This window comes from Octodon degus, unplaced genomic scaffold (assembly GCF_000260255.1).
Source record: "Octodon degus isolate 3935 unplaced genomic scaffold, OctDeg1.0 scaffold00048, whole genome shotgun sequence".
NCBI lineage: Eukaryota > Metazoa > Chordata > Mammalia > Rodentia > Octodontidae > Octodon > Octodon degus.
Genome location: NW_004524624.1, coordinates 11,903,707 through 11,924,462, shown reverse-complemented (window position 1 = coordinate 11,924,462; position 20,756 = coordinate 11,903,707). Strand labels below are relative to the sequence as shown.

Sequence of the window (20,756 nt, the reverse complement as noted above, 5' to 3'; positions counted from 1 at the left end):
GACTTCTTGCTTAGGTGACTTGGTGATTCTGGAGTCACTGACTTTTTCCCGCAGGTTACCTTTACTCATGTGGGAAGTGGAGATGTAATGCTAAAGAAGGTAACTTCACTAAGTCAGTTAGTTGCCCAGGCTAGACTTGAACATGCTGCCCTCCTGCCTCAGCCTCCCACAGTGTGGGGGAATTACAGCAGTGCACCGCCTGGTAGCAGAAGGCATCCAACCAGCCCATGCACTCCACCTTCTGGGGCTTGTAGTCTGCAGGATGATGACAAATGCCAAGGCAAGCAACAAGGACAGAACATTCGCTGAACACTGAGAGCAAGCCCCTGCAACCTTACAGAGTTTCCTTCTCCCAAGCTTTGGAGGCACTGTTGTTATCCCCTTTCTTGGTTAAGCAGAAAAAGCTCAGAGGGGCTAGGAGGTTTCAATTCTAGGTCACGCAAAGTAGGTGGAGAAGCTTCGAACCCAGTAGCGCGGACCTTCAGTCTGCCGCGTACCTCCCTCCCCTGGCCAAGCCTTGCTTAGCAGGCTGTCATGATCTCTCATGTGTGTCATGCTGGTTGTGTGCATTATTATAAGGTGGAATTTAGCTAAATGTTATGTAAGTGGATGAACTAAGTGTGAAGACAAGCACTGTTTCTAAAAACTGAGCTGGATCCTTAAAATACCTGATTAAAGTGAGTCACTTAAAAAAAATCATATAGACATCAATTCACCATAAGGTAGTTTATAAATTCAATTTGCTTCTAATACAAAGACCATTGGGTATTTGTATTATAATCTGGTGTTAGATGTTTTATTTTTAAAGTTCTTATGGAAAAATAAAGCACAATGGTAGCCTAAAAAAATGAAAAAGAATGGAGTAGAAAATATAGTTATCCTAGATGTTAACATAATTTACAAACCTTTTATGGTGAAAACAATATACTAACAATGTCTAAATTAACTGACAACACAATGGCACAACAGAAAATCTAGAAAGAACCTCCTAAAATATTAAAATGCAGTACATAATATAGAAAGGGTCTTAAGTCAGGGGAAAGGGGGTACTTTTAAAATAAATTGTGTTGGACACCAATTGCACCAGTGTGAAATGGTGCAGTTACTTTGGGAGATAGTTTGGCAATTTCTTACAAAACTAGACACACTCTTGCTATCCCTGCCATACAATCCATTGTGTTCCTTAGAATGCATCCATCGATATTTACCCAAATGAACTGAAAACCTGTATCCACACAACAACCTGCACAAGGGGATTTGTAGGCACTTAATTCATAATTACAAAACTTGGGGAAAAAAACACAATTGGCAAATGGATAAGTAAACTATGGCGTATCTAGACAATAGAACAGTAGCAATCACTAAAAAGATATCAATTATCAACCCATGAAAAGACATAAAGGAAACGTAAATGTGTTCCTAAGTAGGAGAGGGAAATTTGAGATGTCATGATTCCAACCATATGATATTCTAGAAGAGGCAAAATTACAGAGTCAAAAAATTAAGGGTTGCCAAAGGGTAAAAGGGAGGAAAGAATGAATAGGCAGAACATGAAGGAGTTTTAGGGCAGTGAAACTATCCTGTATAACATTTTATCATGATGGATGCACGTCAGTGTACATTTGTCTGAGCCACAGAATGTATAGCACCAAGAGTGAACTCTAATGTAAACCATGGACTTTGTTTGCTGTTATTTCTTTTGGAGGGTCTTGCTGTATAATTCTGACTATCTTTGAATTCATTATGCAGCCCAAGCTAGTCTCAAACTTGTGTCGATCCTCCTGCCTCAGCCTCTTGAATGCTGGCATTATAGGTGTCAGGCACCACCATGCCTGACTAAACCATAGACTTTGGATGACAACTGTTACGGTTTGTGTCTAGTTGTAAGTGATGGGGCAGGCTTTTAGAGTTTGTGATTAACTCATAATCCACTGGGATTATGGGTGTGAGAGCTGCTGGGATTGGGGTGTAAGTGCTACTGAGATTATGAGTATGAGTACTGTACCCAACCTGGGGTGGACAGCACGAATACAACATAAGAGAGACAGACTCCCTCTCTGTAGCCACTGTTGCTGCTTCTCCTCCATTTTGCTCTCTGCTCTTCAGTGTTGCAATGAAAGGTTGCCCCCGCCACCTGTCACTCTGCCTTGGAACCAGCCAAGTATGGACTGAAGCCCCCAGTAACTGTGAGGTAAATATGCCTTTCCTTCCTTCATGTTGAGTGTGGGTATTTGTCCCAGTAATGAGAGAAGAATAACTGAGACAACAGTGCTATGTCAATGTAGGCTGACCAGTTGCAATAAATGTAGCACCTTGCGGGGAGATGATTGCAGTGGAAGAGATGCATGTGCAGAGATGGGATAGGTGGGAATTTTCTTACTAATTTTGCTGTGAATTTAAAGACTTTCTAAAAAATAAAGCCTAGTTAAACAGGAAAACAAATAGTATTTGGAGTCTCTTGATAGCTGTATGAAGAAATACGATTAAGTTGGATTTGCTTCTTATAATAAATACTTGGATACATGCTAAATGCTTTAAAGATCTGAGATGTAAAATATTAAGCCATAGAATATCAGAATAAATTATGACTTTTTAAATCTGAGGAATGAGCAATACTTTTTTCTAACTATGACTCAACATCTCAAAGTAGTATAAGAAAAGACTGATAAATTTGACCATGTAAGAATTAAAAACTTTCTCCATAGTGGAAGCCACCATAATAACTGTGTCAAAGAACAAACCAAGAAAAAACCTATAAAGCATTCTTGCCTAAAGAACTGAACAAACAAGGAAAACATATGCAAATCATATCTGAGAAAGGTATGATTTCTTTTTCTTTTTATAGCTTATAAACAATAGAAAGTTATTTCTCACTGCTGTGGAGGCTTGGAAGTCCATAATCAAGCATGGGAACTTTCAGAGTCTAGAGTTTGCTTCCTGGCTTATAAATGGTTCCTTCTCATGGCATCCTCACAAGGTAGAAAGGGCCAGGCAGCTCACTGGGGTCTTCTCGATAAGGACATCACCCGTTGTTGAGTGATACGCTCCTATAACTTGGTCACTGCCAACGACCTCACTCCTGTGTATTATCGTGTCAGGAGAATGAGTTTCAAATAGCAGTTATAAGAGACACCACTCTTCGGACCTGAGCACTGGAGGCGGACACACTGCATTTGTGTCACTACTTCTTTTTCTGTTAAACTATTTAACATATACTTAAAACTTACAAAATTACATCTTCATAAGGAACCAAAGTATACTGAATTATTCTATACTCTCTTCCCCTATGTTACTAACTTGCTGACTTCAAAATTATGAAGCAGTTCCCTGTATCTGGAATGGCCCCATAAACTCCTTTGTTTCAGAGAATATTCAGTTTCAAGAGTTTTGGACTTTTGGTTCTACACTGCAACATGTGGGCCTTCATTCTGGTCCTACAAACCCAACAATCTAAAAATTGTATTTTGAGACAGGGTTTTATTAAGTTGCCCAGAGAGAGAGATCTGAATTTATGACCCAGCTGCCTTAGCCTCCCCAAATGCTAGGACTACAGGCACGCGCCACTGCACTCATCTACATTGGAAGTATTCTTGCTAAGCATTTTCATAACTGTATATTTTGCCTAAGAGTCCTCCTTGCCCAAACTCCTGAGGAAAGCATGTCAAAAGCAATCAGCCAGCAGCCTTCCAAAAGTGAGACCCTATGTCAAAATAAAAAAGAAAAATTAAAGTGGGAGGAATTTTAATTCAGTGCAAAGGCCCTGGGTTCAAAACCCAGGACTCATAAACAAGTCAAAACAAACAAAACCCATTAGGATCCCTCAACCCCCCACTACCAGAGCAATGCAAATATAAATAAAGGAACAAAGAAGTACCCGATTAGGTTTTTTCATTATTCTGCCCTAATGGACACTGATGTTAGGTCATTTATTTCCCTTAAGAGACTGAACTTAGTTTCTGAATGGATAACTTGCATCTTAGACAAAAAAGTAAACAACATTTAAGATGAAAAAAATTGAAATGTTTATTTGAAATGGAGAATAAAAACGCTCATGAAAATTAGCAAAAATGCAGACATATTTTTTCAAATAGATTAGATCAACTGTCATGGAAATTTTGTAAGACCTCTTTGTACCAATTCTGCATTTCCCTAATTTATTTATTTATTTATTTATTTTTTGTGTTTTAGGGAAGGGTCTACAGGGTGTTCAGGGTCTCACTACTAGATCAGACTCGTAGTGATCTGCCTGTTTACAGCCTCCCAAGAGCTGGGATTACAGGCAGCACCACCACGCCCAGTCTCAATTGCTGTCTCAGCATGCCCCAGAGGTGGGGCCGGCATGGCAGGCCTAGGGATCGAACCCTGACCCTTGTGCCTGCTTGCAGGTGCTTTATTCTGCTAGCGATTTGGCCAGCCCTTTTCCCCTTATTTCTAAGAGCTGGCAGCACAGGTTCATTTAAACATTTTACAAGTCACAGGTAGCTTCCAAGAGTGCAGGGCTGTGCAGCTGGCGTCTGTCAGCACTGGGCACCAGCAGGGTGGCGGCAGTGCCATCTCAGCTGCCAAGCTGCGTGCTCTCTGATGGGAAAGTCTCCTGTCCTGCATGATGGCACTGTCATAGACCAGTCACACTGCCGGAGCACGACAGCCTGGTCAGCCTGTCAGCCTGTGAGGTCTGCCCTTAAGCCTCACTGAAGGAAATCTTGGCAAGGACTAAGACACGGGGTGGGGTGGGGTGGGGCGGGGCGGGGTGGTGGCACCAAGTTCGCCATTCTCCTGAATCAGGGACCTAGAGGCAGGGCCTGCAGATGCACATTGGGTAACTATGACCAGGATGAAGTTTGAATGGCCTTGAAACTTTGGGTTAGATCTCAGCTCAGCTCTATAAAAAGCATGTTAATACATAGCAAGTGTCTGTAGTACATGGTTTATTAGCCTTAAACCTTAAACCTCTCATCCCCTTTCGAGATTGGAGACACTAAGGTAAGAGTAATTTTCAGGATTTGCAGAGACATCCACTTACCAGTTTTTACAATGCCCAGCTTCAGACTCCCTGGAGCCCTGCCCAAAAGTTTCTAGTTACTGTCCCAGGCCAGCAGCCGCCTCAGTTCCAGGCTAAGCAGAGCTTTACAGAATACCCCATGATGAGGCCATCCCTCCAAATGGGAGCAATTAGCTCAAATCCCTCCCCAACTAAGCAGGAGCTGTCATCTCATAATGGGAGTCAAATTGCCCCTCAAGCAATCATCGCTCTCCCAGAACCTCCATGAAGCAGCCAGTCCTGGATACTGATGAACCAGACCATAGCTTGACCAACTCCAACTTTCATCTTTTTTCTATAAAACCTCAAAACTTCTCAGACTTTGAAGACAGATCTTGGATTTCTTTGATCTCTGCATCCCAGCATGGCCATGTTGACTAAAGCTTCTTTTGCCCTACACCACGTTTGGCATTACAGTCAGGCAGCCAAGCCGGGACAGTTGGGAGCTCCAGGGCCATCTCTGTCATGGAACTGGTGAGACATCGATGGCCACCTTGGGGCTTTCGAATAGCAAAGGTATGTTGCTGGTTTTTTTTTTTTAAATACAGATGCATTTTTTCTGAGGTTATATGGAAATGCACAAAGTATGTTATCAAAAATATTAAACTAAGATTCAGTACTGAGTCCAAGAGGAAAACAGAACTCTGATTAGGCTCTGAACCTGATGTTAGAGAGGAGCGGCATAATAGCAAGAGATACTAGAAAGAAAGGCCAAAAGAGAAACGATCAGGGCAGGCAGATGGATGCCCTGCCACTGAGGCCAGTGATTCTGCCTCAACAGTGGTTATCAGAAAAGCCTTGTCTTTTTCCTAAGAAGTCAACGGGAATCCTTACAGCTCCATGTGATGCTCTCTTCATTCTCTAAAAATTTATAGATCTTCATTCACTAAAACAAATCACCAAAAAACATTTTCATATTTAATATTGTGGACCACAGTACTAACTTAAAAAATAATGTTGGGGTGCAAGACAATCAACTTAAAATCCTTCTGTATTCCAAGATAGGATGTTAGTAACGCAGGAGGGGCCGGTCAGGTCTGACACCCTGTGCGGGCAACAAGTTGTATCGCTGCGCTGTGGCTGCCAACTGCGCTGATCCCTAGCCAGGGCTTGGAACTAGGTTAAGCTGAATGTAAGCAGAAGCGGAAAGTAATGTTCAGACTTAGTACTGAATCAGCAGGGAGGGAGGCTGGGATCCAGGAGGACAGGTGGCCTATAAACAGCAGTCGGGCCTAATGATCTATTTATAAGATGGGAGAGATGAGGGAAACAATTTGGCTGCTCTGGAAGTAAGTGGCAGATGCACATGGTGGGGCCTCCTTTCCAGCATGCCACAAACTCATGACAAATGGCACCTCTGACTCCAGTGACATTGACAATCCTTCACAGATAGATGCTAAGGCAGCAAAAACCAGCAGGCAAGGCACAAGCCTGGGAAAAGCCACTTAGTGCTGCTGGAAAAAAAAACTCTACTAGAGACAAAGCAAATATTAGTAAAACCAAAGTGAGGACGAGCTCTCTGGGAAGCATTTCGGGATTTTCCAATTCCCCACAACAAACATCAACAGCTCTAGGCTGGTTTGAGACCATGAAGCAGGGCAGCATGCTTTCACTCAGGGGCTAAACTTTCTGCGTGAATTTCATCTGAGTTTGAAGATGAAATCTTACCCTGAAATGAAAACTATCAGCTTTACTGAAGCATGACAGCAACAGGCGGCCATGAGGTCTCGGCAGCTTCTTACCTGGTCGTGGCTATCTTTTCTCCCTTTTTCCAGTCCCAAAATACAACACTGTGAAAATCGTCTAAACCAATCGACACCAGACATTTTCCATCGGCTGTATGAAAACAACACAAAGGTCAAGTGACTCATTTCTTCCACAGAAAATCAAAACATTTAACATACTGTAAGGAAGAGTAAGAAATCGACCTTTATGTTAGGCTCAAATACATTAGACACAATATATAGTAAAGGAACCGCAAGAGTGAAATGGGTGACAGGCACTAGGCAAGCGTCCTGTTGTGTAACACCTGGAACTCGCTGCTGAACTAAACTGCGGATCCAGAATTCCAGGCAGAGACACTGGGCTACAGGAAAGCCTGACAGGCAGGTAACAAAAAACCTTGTCTCTTCTGTGGCAGATAAGCCACATGACATTTACTAGAAGAGCTTCTTGGCTTTGGGACTGAGTCTATTTTCAACTCTTAAACAAACTGGATTCAACTTAACCGCTCAGGAAAGAGCATTATGAAACTAAATTAAACTTCCTAAGTGCCTTCAAAAGACTCGTTTATAATTTTAAAAGTTTAATATCTTTTCTTTATTTCAAATGCAATGTACCAGTTACTTTATAGGACATTTAGAAACTATGGAAAAAAATTTAAATCTTTTCAATTCCTAGTCCTACGTTTAATGTATATCCTATCAGTCCTTTTCTCTACATAAGTGTGCTTTGAAAAAAATAAAAGCAGGATCATATCAAATAATCTACCAGCAATCTTGTCTAGCATATCTTGAAGCATTTTCATTTACTATTGAATATTTGCAAAATTATAAGGGATTACTAGAATTTGGACATTTATGCTGTTTTCAAAATTTTAAATATAGTGAATATATAAATTTGGAGTAAGAGTTAAATTGTTTTTCCCCTCAAAACAGAAGAGGTGCAGCCCACAAGCCTTTCCTTTCCTGCCTCCTCACAAGGCCAGAGTCACAGGAGAAGCATCTCAAGGTCGGCAGTCCCATCCCCCACCCCACCCCACCCCACAGCGGTGCAGTTACTAGGAGATGGATTATCCAGCTGCTTCCACATCTGGTTATCATGGCCTCCTGGACTCCAGAGGACCAGCCATTAGGATACAGAAACTCGTCCACATGAGAAACTGCCTCTCTTGGGTCAACTGGTCTACCCAGAGTTTCAACTGCTACCTTCAAAGGCAGGTTTGGGATAGACCCCAAATTATGGTTACCAGGGAAGATAAAGAAAACTGTCAAATCTGAATTTCAGATAAGCAACAAATAACTCCTTAGTATAAGTTCCATGTAAAAGTTGTATCTGTATTTATGTTTATGTTGCATGGAACATATTTATGTTCAAAATTATTTGTTTGCTGCTTACCTGAAGGTAAAATTTATTCGAGCCTTCTCTATCTTCATGGCTACAGCTGGGAGCCCCACCTCAACTGCTCAGCAATGCCCATGTTTGAGTGCCTTACTTGTGCCAGAGACCCTAACCAAAAGGAAATGGTGGTTTATTCCTCTATAGGGGAAGAGAAGTAATAGAAAAGAAGAAACTAGCTTAAAAAATCATACTCTCTCCAATCCTTGACCACTACCAAGTCTGAGGCAAGGACTTAAACCTTAGGTAAAAGCTTTGAAGCTACTAGGCTAGAGTATCTGACAGACATTAACACCTTCCTAAAGTACTCAATCACCAGCACATGATTACTACCAATGACTAATGTCATTATACCTAAATGCTACCAGACTTTAAGTAAGGTCTCCTTTTATGCATTTGGGGAAAGGGACCAGCACATTATTATTTTCTCTTTATCGCTTGGTATGGCCTGGTTATGTTAGCAAGTCTCAGTATTTGATGATTTTATTTTGTTGCTTTCTCTCCCTTTATAGGTTGTACATTGTTTTAAGACTTATAGTAATCATATCATGTTTCCTTTGTCATCCTTGTGATGAGCTGGTTTTCACTGAATGCTGACAGTGCTGGTGACATTGAGGATGAGGAGGAAGATAAATATAGAATGTGCCTATGCGTGGTATGAAGGGAAAGAAAAGATACTATGGTATATACCTGTAAAACTTTAATTTCCTTTCAAAAACACTGCACAAACATTCCAGGTCTTTTTTGTATTCATTAATTCCACATTTTAGGTTATGTATTGAAAGCTGTGCATTCATATTAACATATCTTTCTTAGGATGCAGGCATTCACACATTTAAAATGACAGTTGTTTAAGTTTTGTGTCTTCTGAACAAGGCTTAATGACAAGCTGATTTTGTGGGTAGGGAGGGGCTTTTTTAAAAAGAATTTCTACAGTGCCCCATCAACTTATCCTCCCAGATATGTGACCTTTTCATATCAACAAGAGTATCCTGACTGGACAGCAATCAAAGACTCAGTACAAATTCAGGGGCACTTCCACAACCAGACCTCTGCTTTGGGATGGAGACTTTTCCTTGAACTCTGCAGGTAGAAACTATTTATTTCTGCTTAATGGACCATCTTTTTATTTTTTCCCCCAGTTTTCATTTCCCCTGCAGAGACTTGACCTTAGCTTTAAAATCTATTGTTCCCTGACTGGTTAAGATTTTTGGGTATATTTTCAGAGTCTAGGTAATATCCTTTCAAATCTGTCCAGTCACAGTATATATTAATTATGGATGGCTGTGACAGTCCAAAAATAATTTAAGGCGTTAATGTCAACAGTAAAGGGCAAATCAGAAAGACAAATATTTTATTCAGACACTTTCAAGTTAGTCTTCCACTTTTTTCACTCAAGGTTCATAAAAAATGCATAGGTTTTCTCAGTTGAACACAATAAAATCACGTTGGCCTTAGATGTGCCCACATTATGGAAAGCAGTATTATTTCATGAAAGTTTTTAAAAATATGTAGATAATATTTAGGTCATAAAATATTTATATGCTGAATGTCTCCCCTTCTAATCTGGTTTTCTATTTATATGGAAACATTTTTCATTACTGCCAGTACAAAAACAAAGACAGTTCCCTTGAAAGTGGTAATAAATTCAAGAATCAAAAGAACTGCTTAATTAAGTGAGATAATACAAATTTACTCCTTGCCCACATAATCTAGAATTATGGATCCTGTCATCAGAATTGATTTTTGTTGGTTTGCTTTAAAAAAGTGGCAAAAATGAAGAATTGATCTAAATCCCTTTGTGTACAGCTCACTGGAAACCACTTGTGTAGCATGCAACAAGGCCCTGGGATCAATTCCCACTACTGCCCCTGCTCCCAAAAGGGGAAAAGAAAAATCCTTATATACCTTTGGGTGACTGCCTGTTTGCTGTTTTGTTTCACATCATTTGCTCACTTTATATTTCCAGGACAATGTGTTTCTTTGATAATACAGGTAAAGTACTGTACGCAGGTCTCCGCGCAACCTCATAGGTGCTGACTCATGAGAGACCAGCGGCTGTGGGATACAAAGGCACACAGATGGGACCATGAGCTAGATAACCAAAGAGCATTACATGGTTCAGCAGGGAAATCTAAACAGTCTCCTCTGTGATTTGCCTCGAGTTACTTTTTATCAGGTCTCAAAAGGGATGGGGCAGCTGGAGCCTCTGGCTGGTAGGCACAGGGCAAGTAAGTGAGCACACAGAAGGCTCTAGGTATAAGAGTTCTGCTAATGTCACACTAGCACTAACAGGACGGGGCAGTAGATGGCCTTAGCATGGAAAATACCTGGCACCACCCCACCCCTTCACTACCAGCCACCAGCTCTGAGCCTAGTGGTACCACACTGGACCAAGAGCCTGGAAATCTGCGGTCTAGCTCTGGATACGCCACTGCTGACTCTTACCCAGGCCATATCACCAAACTCTCCATCTCCACTCCTGGCCCATAAAGTGCTGTAGGAATTTCAGTCTAAAGTTGTATCATTAGAACACGAAGTACTATCAAGAGAAATGAAAACAAACAGGCCTCAATTCCTTCAAGTATTGCCATAGGGACCACAAACATCAATCAACTACCACAAACCATCTGTATGTAACCATGAATCGCACACAATGGCCCCGGAACAGTCTTAATAACAGTGCTTTCTAAAACTACCAGCTATATTCCTTTGTACCATTTATACACACATACTTACCATCTAAGACAAAAACATAATTTTCCATCATAAAATTAAGATCTTTTCAGAATAACTGGGTTCTTTGCTAATGATTGTCATCTGAGGTGTAGAGACTGCCCTGTTAAAATCAAAATGCCCTCTTATGCAGAAATACTTTACATCTGAGGATTTCTTCATACACTCAATACAGGAATTAGGAGCGGTAACAGAGCTGACTTCTCTGCCTCTTCTAGGATATCTTCTGGTTGCCCTGTCCTGGCAGTGGTCCAAGGGAATGCCTTCTGAGGGAAAGATGTCTAGGAGCACTTAACTCATTGTTTGTTTTTCCCTCTAATCTAATAATCCCAGGGGGGGTGTGAGCTCCCTTAATGCAGAGATCTAGGTACGGGGTGCCAGCTCACCGCCAACACCTTCTCGTAAGATGAATGTCTTTGAACCACACTTTGCTGATCCCTTTCTCTAAAGATATTTAAACTATGAATTCTTTTGATTCTTGTAAATACAGAAACCAGAAAATCAATCCTATAGAGGAAATAATGTAATTATTATTATGATTATTATATTTTCTTTACTTTACTCTAAAGTGCCTACATTCTGTTTATATATTCATTCTCTTCATATATATATACATTTTGATATAAAATCAGTGATAGAATCCAGAGTTCCATTTTCTTTTATTGGGCTTGATAAACAGAAATGTGCAAGAAATACACAGTTCATACACTTGACATTTTAAACTATAGCTTGGCACCGCCACATTGCCAGGGCAATGGAGTTACCTCAGTGCCACCTAAAATACAGGTATATTTGAGTCTCCTAAGCCTGTAAACATTTTTTATTATTTTTGACTTTAATATCTCCTATCCCTCTTCTAAAGTATATTTATTTATTTATAATAAGTGTACACATGTTTCATAACAAAATCAATTTGGGGGAAAGGATATTTGAGCTATGAGGAATAGAACTACAGGAAAAATAGTAGAGGAAATTCATTCGGGTCTGGGATAGAACAATATATAAACTAAAATTATAGCTTTCTTTTATATTTTACTGCTTGATCAAGGACATGTGGTCCTCCTGCCCTAAAAGTGAATGTCCACCAAACTTCTGGAAGAGTCAGGCTTTGCGCTCACTGTGACTCAAGGATGTTTTCTTGAGCACTCAGCTTGCAGGAGCAGGCTGCACGGTTCTCTCTCCCTCCATACTCGGGCCTCCTGCAGCTTCCCTTGTCTACCACGTCAGTGTGAACGCTTTCACTTTGATTTTACTAATTCAATAACCACTGAAGGTCATGAATAATTTCTAATAATGATGTAACAACTCAGATTTCTATAATAGTTTACAGCAGGTGAGACTATGTGTGACACAAAACCAAAATATTATTCTCTAGGTTGCCTTTGTCAGGGAATAAAGGTCACTCTTATCCAGACATGGTTTATACCATGAGGTTCCAACAGTAACGCTGAGAGGCAAGACAGAGCTTCTTGAGCAAAATCTCAGTTTTTCATTCACACACACATTTTTTCATAGCATCTGTTCCCACAGCACAACAACATGCACAGTGGGGAAAAGCGAGGGGCTCTTTTTATGCGCAGGTACACAGTAGATGCTGATGCAAACAACTTCAGTACCACGTGGGTTTGACGCATGCCATGAGAGCAGTGATAATGAACTAAAGCATACAGAAGGACAAACAAGTTATCTGCTTGGAAGAATGGAGGAGAAAACTTTCAGCTAGGTCTTAAGGAACGATAGGCCTTAGACTCACTGGAACAGCGTAAGAGGAGAACAGTGGTAGGAGGTGGACAAAAGAGGATGTGGGCTCTGCAGTTAGGTCAACAGAGAGGACCATGAATGGGTTAGTGGGTGGAAATGCTGCAAAGGAAGGCTGAGGCTGGATCAGGGAAGGTCGGGAATTTCTAACAAAGGGTTCAGTCCTGAGTCAGCCAACTAGTGGAGTCCATGAAAAGAATGGTAGTTGCGCTGCTTCCAGAAGACTTGAGTGGGGAGGATGGGTGGGAGGAAGTAGGGATGAAGCAGCACTATGGTATATATGAGAGGAAGTGATGGCTCAACAATGACAGGGGAGAGGAAGTTGGGGTTGTGGAGTCATGAGATTTAGCGACTAATACTGCACATAGTAAACATTTGAATGGTATTAAATGGTGTTTAGAAAAAGGAAATTGAATGGTATTAAATGGTGTTTAGAAAAAGGAAATTTATTTAGAAACCAAAAAATTGGTTTCATATAGAAAATTTAGGATTTTGTCTATTGGTCTAACTTTATAACTGATACTGAAAATATCTAAGTAATATCATCTTTCATGAAAGACCCTCATTCTCCAATTCCAATTTAAAGAAAACTCACTCTAAAGAAAAATTACATTTGCAAGTTAGTGTTTTTATAGCACTGTGCTCAAATTTTAAATTAAGTAGAGGAAAACTTTCTATTTTTCAAAATGAAATTTATTTTATAAATTTATTATAAAACACGATGCTATAAAATGGCCCTTTGCAGATGATTTGTGGCTTCTAGTTCTTTATATTTTTATTTTATATTTCTAATGGAGCAATGTGCTTACACTCATTTGGAATGGAAATTGATCCTCTGAGTCACTGCCAGACATTTGCAAGTGGGACTTTCAACACCAATAACTTTTTGGATTTCTTTTTTTTTTTTCAAGCATTTGCAGATCCATCATATTTTTATTAGGGCATAAACTTGTTATCCAAAAGATTTACCTCATAAATTATAAATAGAAGGGAATTATTTAGAGGACTCAAAAACCAAACTACATGGGAAATACTTCGAAGAATCAGCAATTTGGATGTCATCTTTTTGAAAAGTTTTTGCATGTTAAAAGAAATCACCAAAGTCTGGGCATGGTGGTGCACGCATGTCATCCCAGCTGCTGAGGACACTGACAGCAGGAGAACCATCACGAGTCCAGTCTACATAGTGAGACCCTTTATGGGCCTGGGCTAGGGCTCCCATCAATTTTTTGGATTTCAAATCACTGAAGCAAACACAGAACTCAATGTGAGCTCTAGGCAATGACTTAGGAGAGGAAATGAGGAAGACAAGGACAAAGCATATAATCTAAAGACCTTACTTTTGGTGAGCTAGTCATGTAAGATTCTCAGCCTCAGATTGGGTGACTGACATACAAAGAGCTTATTTTATTACAAACAGAACTCAACCATGTAGGAACATATTAAAAGTTTTTAAAATAAACAATCTTTTCTTAGCCTTTTGACAATGATCAAGTGTAAACGAAGATTCTTGTTAATGACTCAAGCAGAAATAGGGGTTTACCTGAAAAATCAAGCGCACACACTCCTCTCTGATGCTGTCCTCTCAGCAGTGACAAGCATTTCAGAGTCTGTGTGTCCCATACATGAATAGCAGCATCTCTTCCAACCTTAAAAAAAAGGATGAGTATTAACTATGCATTTTAATAATAATTTGGCTCCACAGAGTAGTGGTACATTATATTATTCCGTATTATTTGGGAATGGGAAGATCATTGGAAGTAATCTGGCCCAACATTGTTATTTTCCAAAAGAAAAAACAGAGGCATTAAGCACGTAAGAAGTCTGTCATAGCACTGAGCTGGGTTGCAGTAGAGCCTGGCCTAGCTCATGGCTCCCAGTTGAGGCAATTTTAAAATTTCATTTCAAATGTCAGTGTGCTTCTTTTTGTCAGTTACTTTTACCTTTCTCCTATCTTCTCCGTGTTACACAAGATTCCACTTCTCAGTCAAGAAGTCACCTGTATGTTGTCATGGCACTGTCTACAGAGTTCTTCCATCCACCTCAGTTATCTTACCCATCTCTAGAAGGCTTGGCCCTGCCTTTCACCCTGAGAAAAACTGTCCCATTGGCAATCTGTCATTAAGGTGGATCATACAACAAGGAAAAGCTTAATAATAAGGTGGTTTCCTTCTGGGTATGGCAGAGCTAGAGATGAGGCCATACATGTAACTTAGCAGAATCCAGGCAACTCCCAAGCACCATCTGTTTATAACACAGACCAAAAAATAAGTGCAAGTGAAAAGGCAAATAGATGATCAATTATTTATGAAAGCCACTAATGCCAGCTAACCTAGAATAAATAGCCTCCAGTGTGCAGTTGGAGGGGCAGCAAATCAGAATATAAACCAGTGGCTCTGATCTTTTAAGGGATTATGATCCTTGTATAAACAATATAAAAGCTGTGGCTCTTTCCTCCCAAATGCACATTTCTTTCATGATCTCTGTTTCACCCAGGGATCTCATGGGCCCCATTTGAAAACTACTACCTATCTGTCCAGTCAGTGTTTAGTTGTATTCTGTTACCCTTTCAAATAATATCCAAAATTTTTCTTGGAATTTGACATGTAGATATGAGCAATCATTGAACAATCTTTAATTAAAATAAAACTGAATAAAATGTAATCTACATATTTGAGGAAAAGAGTAAATTGAGAAGACTTGACAATTTCCTATTTTACCAGCAAAGTGATATACCTGAGTTTAATAAATTCTTTGTTCATTAAATTGGCTGTGTTGCTCTCTTTAAACTCTAACATGACTGTATAATTAGAAGGTCTTGGTTTTGAATAGCTTCTCTTCAATTGTAGACTCAATTCAAGATGAGGCATTCCAAATAACAGCTTTGAAAATTTAGGGGTTTTTGTTTCACTTTGCAAGGTTGCAATATAAAATAAAAAATAAGTCTAAATTCTTACAGCTTTAAATTTTTGCAAAAATAACTATAATCTAGATATTTCAATAATTTTTAAAATGCTTATTAATAGTAATACTTACTGAGTAAAAAGGATCACTAAGTATTGGGTATGCAGTGATGAAGAAATACATGTTAGTCCTGCATAAACTGTTCACTATCTTTAGATTTCATTGCTTCAGAGGGAATCCCTCAGACACTTCTGAAGAGTGCTAGAAGGCACTGACTGTCCCACTGATATGGGAAAGAAAGCTAAACCAATGCCATTTCGTGTTCCAGTGCAATTTTAATGTTTAACTTTCTATTTCCTTAAGTTTGTTCCTTGTAAATGCTGTCATAGTTACCTAACCCCATGCCAACCCCACGCTTTGTCATAAGGCCTCTTGTTCCCTATGTAAAATGTTGAACACCTTTGTTCCTTTGTCACAAGCTGAGCCCATGCTTTTTGGGGCTGCACTAAACTGTATCAGCACTCCCTCCCCAGACCTGGAACTAGAACAGGAAGTAGAACTGTGCAGCTATTCTCCTCTCCTGCCCTGCAGGGTCAGTGCGTGGTCCTGTGCTGGGTGTCTATCACTGGTCCCTCATAAACCTGCTTGTCTCTGCATCTGGCCTACATGGGAGGCTCAATTAAATAAGTGTGTTCGCTGCAACACCATCATTATAAAATGATCCAGCATTGACTATCTTTAGCTACCATGTAGTTCTAAAACTTCTAACATGTACATTCTCTGGCTTGACCAAAGATTCTCTCTTTGGCTAGAGCCCCATCTTAGAGGAGAGACACACACCTGTCCGGTGGCCACATAGTCCTTCATGGGATGGATGGTCAGGCTAAGGATGTCATCGTCATGGCCCAAGTACAGCCTCTGCGAGTGTTGTTGTCTGTTGTATACGACAGCAACTGCAGCAATGTGGTAGACCACTTCTCCGGTCTGTGTGTAGAACAGATTGTTTCTGCAGTCGTAGCCTCTGTAACTGTAGTCCAAGAAATGCATGTGGTTGAACGAACAGTGAATGAATAAAATAGATTTTAGAGACAAATCAAAGGTGTTGATGTGAACACATGCAAGTGGGACCCCCAGTTTCTACATAGTTGCAGGAAAGAAACATCAAATATGGTAGGTGACCCTCTCTCTCTCTATATATATTTTTTTTTAAATTTATTTTTTTTTTACATGGGAATTGAACTCAGGCCCTGACACTTGCCAGGCAGGTGCTGTGCTGCTGAGCAATATCACTGGCTGTGGGTTTGCTTTTTAATAGACACATAGGCATGGATCATTTAAAAAGGAATCTGAAAAAAAAAAATAAAAGAAATCTGTCCCCATATCTTCAGCAACTGTACATGCTCTTTCTTAAAGTGGATTGCTGAGAACACATCTGTAGGTATGCAGGCTTCCCTCTCCCATCTCTTCCAAGGGGCCCACCTCCCTCTTTAGGAAGGATGGGGGTGGAGTCTACACTCACATGAAATGAAATTTAAATTAAATTTCAGAGTGTTTTCTTTTTTTCTTGCAGAAGTCATGATACACTGACAAAAAGACTCAAGCATGAAAATATACGTAGACATAAAGTTTTTTTGTTTGTTTGTTTTTGTATTTTAGGGAAGTATCTACAGGGTGTTTAGGGTCTCACTACTAGATCAGACTCATAGTGATCTGCCTGTTTACAGCCTCCCAAGAGCTGGATTACAGGAGTGCACCACCACACCCAGTGTAGACATAAAGTTTTATGGAAGAATTAAAATTAATATGACGGTCTAAGTAGAAATGGGGATGGCATAAAATATTTTGCTATGATAGAAGCACATGTTTGTGTATTTTAAAAACTGATAGTGGTGTGGGTGAAATATTTATGGCATTTAGGTTCCACTGGATTCATTTAAATGACTGATATATTTATAACCCATCAGATATATTTTTCTCAACCATTTAAACTTACATTGAAAATTAGATGTCAACATTAAATGTACAAAATTTGAAGTGAACTGGGGAATATGTGAGGCAAGTATCTGAAGAAGACGCTGGTGGGGGGCAACTCAGTGCAGGGGCCCAGGGGAACACAGTGGAGATAGTGTGGCAAGTGGCGAGCAGCAGGCGCAGCCGCCAGTCCAGAGCCAGAAGAAAACTCAGCGTCTGGAGGCAAGCACTCTGCAATGGCCACGGCATGCTGCCTGAGAAAACTGCACAGAGAATCACGGGGTTAACACCGCCCCAGGTGTGAGGGCTCACAGGAAAGAAAAGCGTTGATGAGAGGGAACCTCTGGAAGCCCAGCAACAGGCTGACGGCGGGCAGAGTCCCAGGGCCCCAGGATGGCCACCCACCCGTGGATGAACTGGAGCTTTAGGCTGTCCTCAGGGGCCTTCTCCCGTTTGAGGAAGGGCACTGCGTGGTTTTTCTCCTTACTTTGTTGCTTTAGCTGAGGTAGATCTTCTTTGTAAACCTTAAAATACAAACAGAAACACTGAGCTAAGATTCCTTATAGGTTTCAAAACATCAGTATCTTGACATTGTTGGGAAACCTTCTGCTGCATCAATAGAACATTTTTGAAAATGTAATACATGAGATGAAATATTAGTTCCTCTCAATGAGCAAAACTAGCATGAAATATTTTTAAGTCACTAGGATTTTGGATACCCCACCCCATGATTTATTATTATTTGCTTAGGTAATTTGTATCCAGCAAATATTATTAGGTTAATATATTAACAAATGAAATTAAATTATAAATGAAATGTATTTTATCTCATTTCTTTTAAGGGAAAAAAATCTTTTGATGATGCTGAAACTTGCAAGATGACTCATTCTTTCTAAAATTTCTCTTTGGATTCTTTTCTTTTTAGGGTCCCGTGCACCTTGACAGGACGGACTGAGATGAAGAGTAAGGTTTGCTCGCTTGACCTGAGCTATGGCCTATGATCTGCTGCTGAGAGAACATTCCTTAGAGTTTAGTTTAAATTTATACAAAAATCAAAATATTTACATTTTATGATAATCAAGAAATGCCCATTTAACACACTGTAAACAAAATATAATCTAATAACTCCTTATCTTTATGAAGGAATATTTTCATTTGATCAAACTATGTTTGGAATGTTAATACATCATGAAATATAATAAAAATCCCTGTTTAGGATTTGCACAAAAATCATTTTTAAAAAGCCAGAAGGCATTGCTATTGTCTATTTTGTTTGTCTATTACAGATATAATCAAGTAAGCTTTCAAATATGATTATTCACATAAATTAATGGTGCTTTCTTCGAGTATCAATTATGTACGCTGAATTCTATGGTATTTCTGCTGCTATTTTCTTAGTCTTACAACCTCTGTTGGCCTCAATTTCATACTTATAGAGTGGAATTAAACTTAACCCCTGGCTCAAGAATAATTTAGGAACACTGTGAGCATAAAACTAATACAGGTGAAAACAGAAAATACGATGTTACAGAAATTGTATACATTCTAGCCATGGGTTCCAACATAGCGATGCCTTTTCCTTATTAACACAATTTTATTAGATAATAGTATTCCAAATTAAAAAAATGGCCATGCTTCCTAAATCTTTGTTCATGTTGCTTAAATTTCATTTGTGTTTGCATGATGTTACTACATTAATAATTTTCTTTTTAATACTTTTCTTTAGCACTATATGCTACATTTTCCAACACTTGGTTCAAACTGATTTAATCATGAACTTGACCCAAACCATAAATTTGTACTAATCTAATTTCTCAAACACTGAATCAATGAGTGATGATTTTATTTATTTATTTATTTTTTTGTATTTAGTATAGGGTCTACAGTGCCACACATCGGACTCATAGTGATCCTCCTGTTTTCAGCCTCCCAAGTGCTGGGATTATAGACGAGCACCAAAACACCCAGTCTCAACTGCTGTCTCAGCACATCCTGGGGCAGGGCTGGCACAGCACACCGGGGATTGAACCCGGTCCCTGAGACTGCCTAAGCAGGAAATTTAATCTGCTGAGCTATCTGGCCAGCCCAGTGACTGATGATTTTAGACAGGCAAAAATGTAGCCATATGAAGAATAGTAAATTCAGTGTTTCTACAGAAACAAACCAGGTGGTCCATAGAATGTGTACTTTAGAGAGAAGCCCACCTCAGCATTCTCACTCAAACACAATGGCAATACGGAAGTGGACAAGAGATTTAAGCTTTCAGAGAAGGATCTGGCCCACAGAGACACTCAGTGCACGTAGGTGTCACAGCCTATGGGGTACATTTCCCTGAACACTACTGACAGCTGACAGATCTAAAATTGGACCTCACATTCACTTCATGTTCATGCATAGAACCTACTTCGTATACCTTACAAATAATAAAGAAAACAGAAGCCAAATGGTTATCACCACAGCATGTGTCCGCTTTCTTCAGTAGGATTTTTTTTTAAAATGCATTTAGTACAGGGTCTACAGGGTCTCATTAGACAGATCGGACTCATAGCGATCCACCTGTGTTCAGCCTCCTAAGAGCTGGAATTACAGGCATATGCCACCATGCCCAGTCTCAATTGCTATCAGCGCACCCCAGGGGTAGGGCCAGCACAGCATACCATGGATAGAAACTGGTCCCTGTGTCTGCCTAAGCAGACACTTTAATCCTCTGAGCTATCTGACCAGCCCTCCTTTTCAACTTTTGACTAGAGACAATTTCTTACTAGAGAGACAATGAATATTGTAATCGGGCTTTTACTTTAATTACATGGATTATGGTTGTCTATGTTCAGAAAGAAATTAGGATACACAAAAACTACTATGCTTTGAAGATATCCATCCTGAAATCATAAACTTTGATGATGGGGTGGGAGGAGGAAGGGAGGACAGAAAAAGAGAAGAAAGGAAAAGGGAGGGCAAATGAGGGGAGAGGACAGAGGACAGAAGCAAGGTGAGATGATACAAAAGAGGAGAGAGAGAAAAACTAACTTATGTACATTTTTCTATAAATTCGATAGGAAAATGACAGTAGGAAGCAAAAAGCCAAAGCATTAGAGGTTCAGATTTGGAATTTTGCAACTATCTTCCCCTTGTTTTTTGATATGGCTGTATGAGTGTTTTAACTTTTAACCCATATTCAAAGGCCAGGAATGGGCATTTTCTTATTTTTGCCTTTACTTTCTCCTGCTGA

At 39.8% G+C, this 20,756-nt stretch overlaps 1 protein-coding gene and 1 pseudogene across 1 annotated transcript in view; one reads left to right on the top strand and one right to left on the bottom strand.

Moving 5' to 3' along the window:
* Window positions 1–6,490, top strand: part of LOC111817063 — an 8,282-nt pseudogene extending 1,792 nt beyond the window's left edge.
* The window catches only part of Eml6 (echinoderm microtubule associated protein like 6), a 275,911-nt gene that overhangs the window by 99,751 nt on the left and 155,404 nt on the right, over window positions 1–20,756 (bottom strand). Inside the window, exons 13-16 of the mRNA XM_004632420.2 lie at window positions 17,933–18,051; window positions 16,397–16,583; window positions 14,196–14,301; window positions 6,784–6,877 (exon numbers count right to left, since the gene is read on the bottom strand). Coding sequence (XP_004632477.1) covers window positions 6,784–6,877; window positions 14,196–14,301; window positions 16,397–16,583; window positions 17,933–18,051 — 506 coding nt within the window. The remainder of the gene's footprint in view (window positions 1–6,783; window positions 6,878–14,195; window positions 14,302–16,396; window positions 16,584–17,932; window positions 18,052–20,756) is intronic.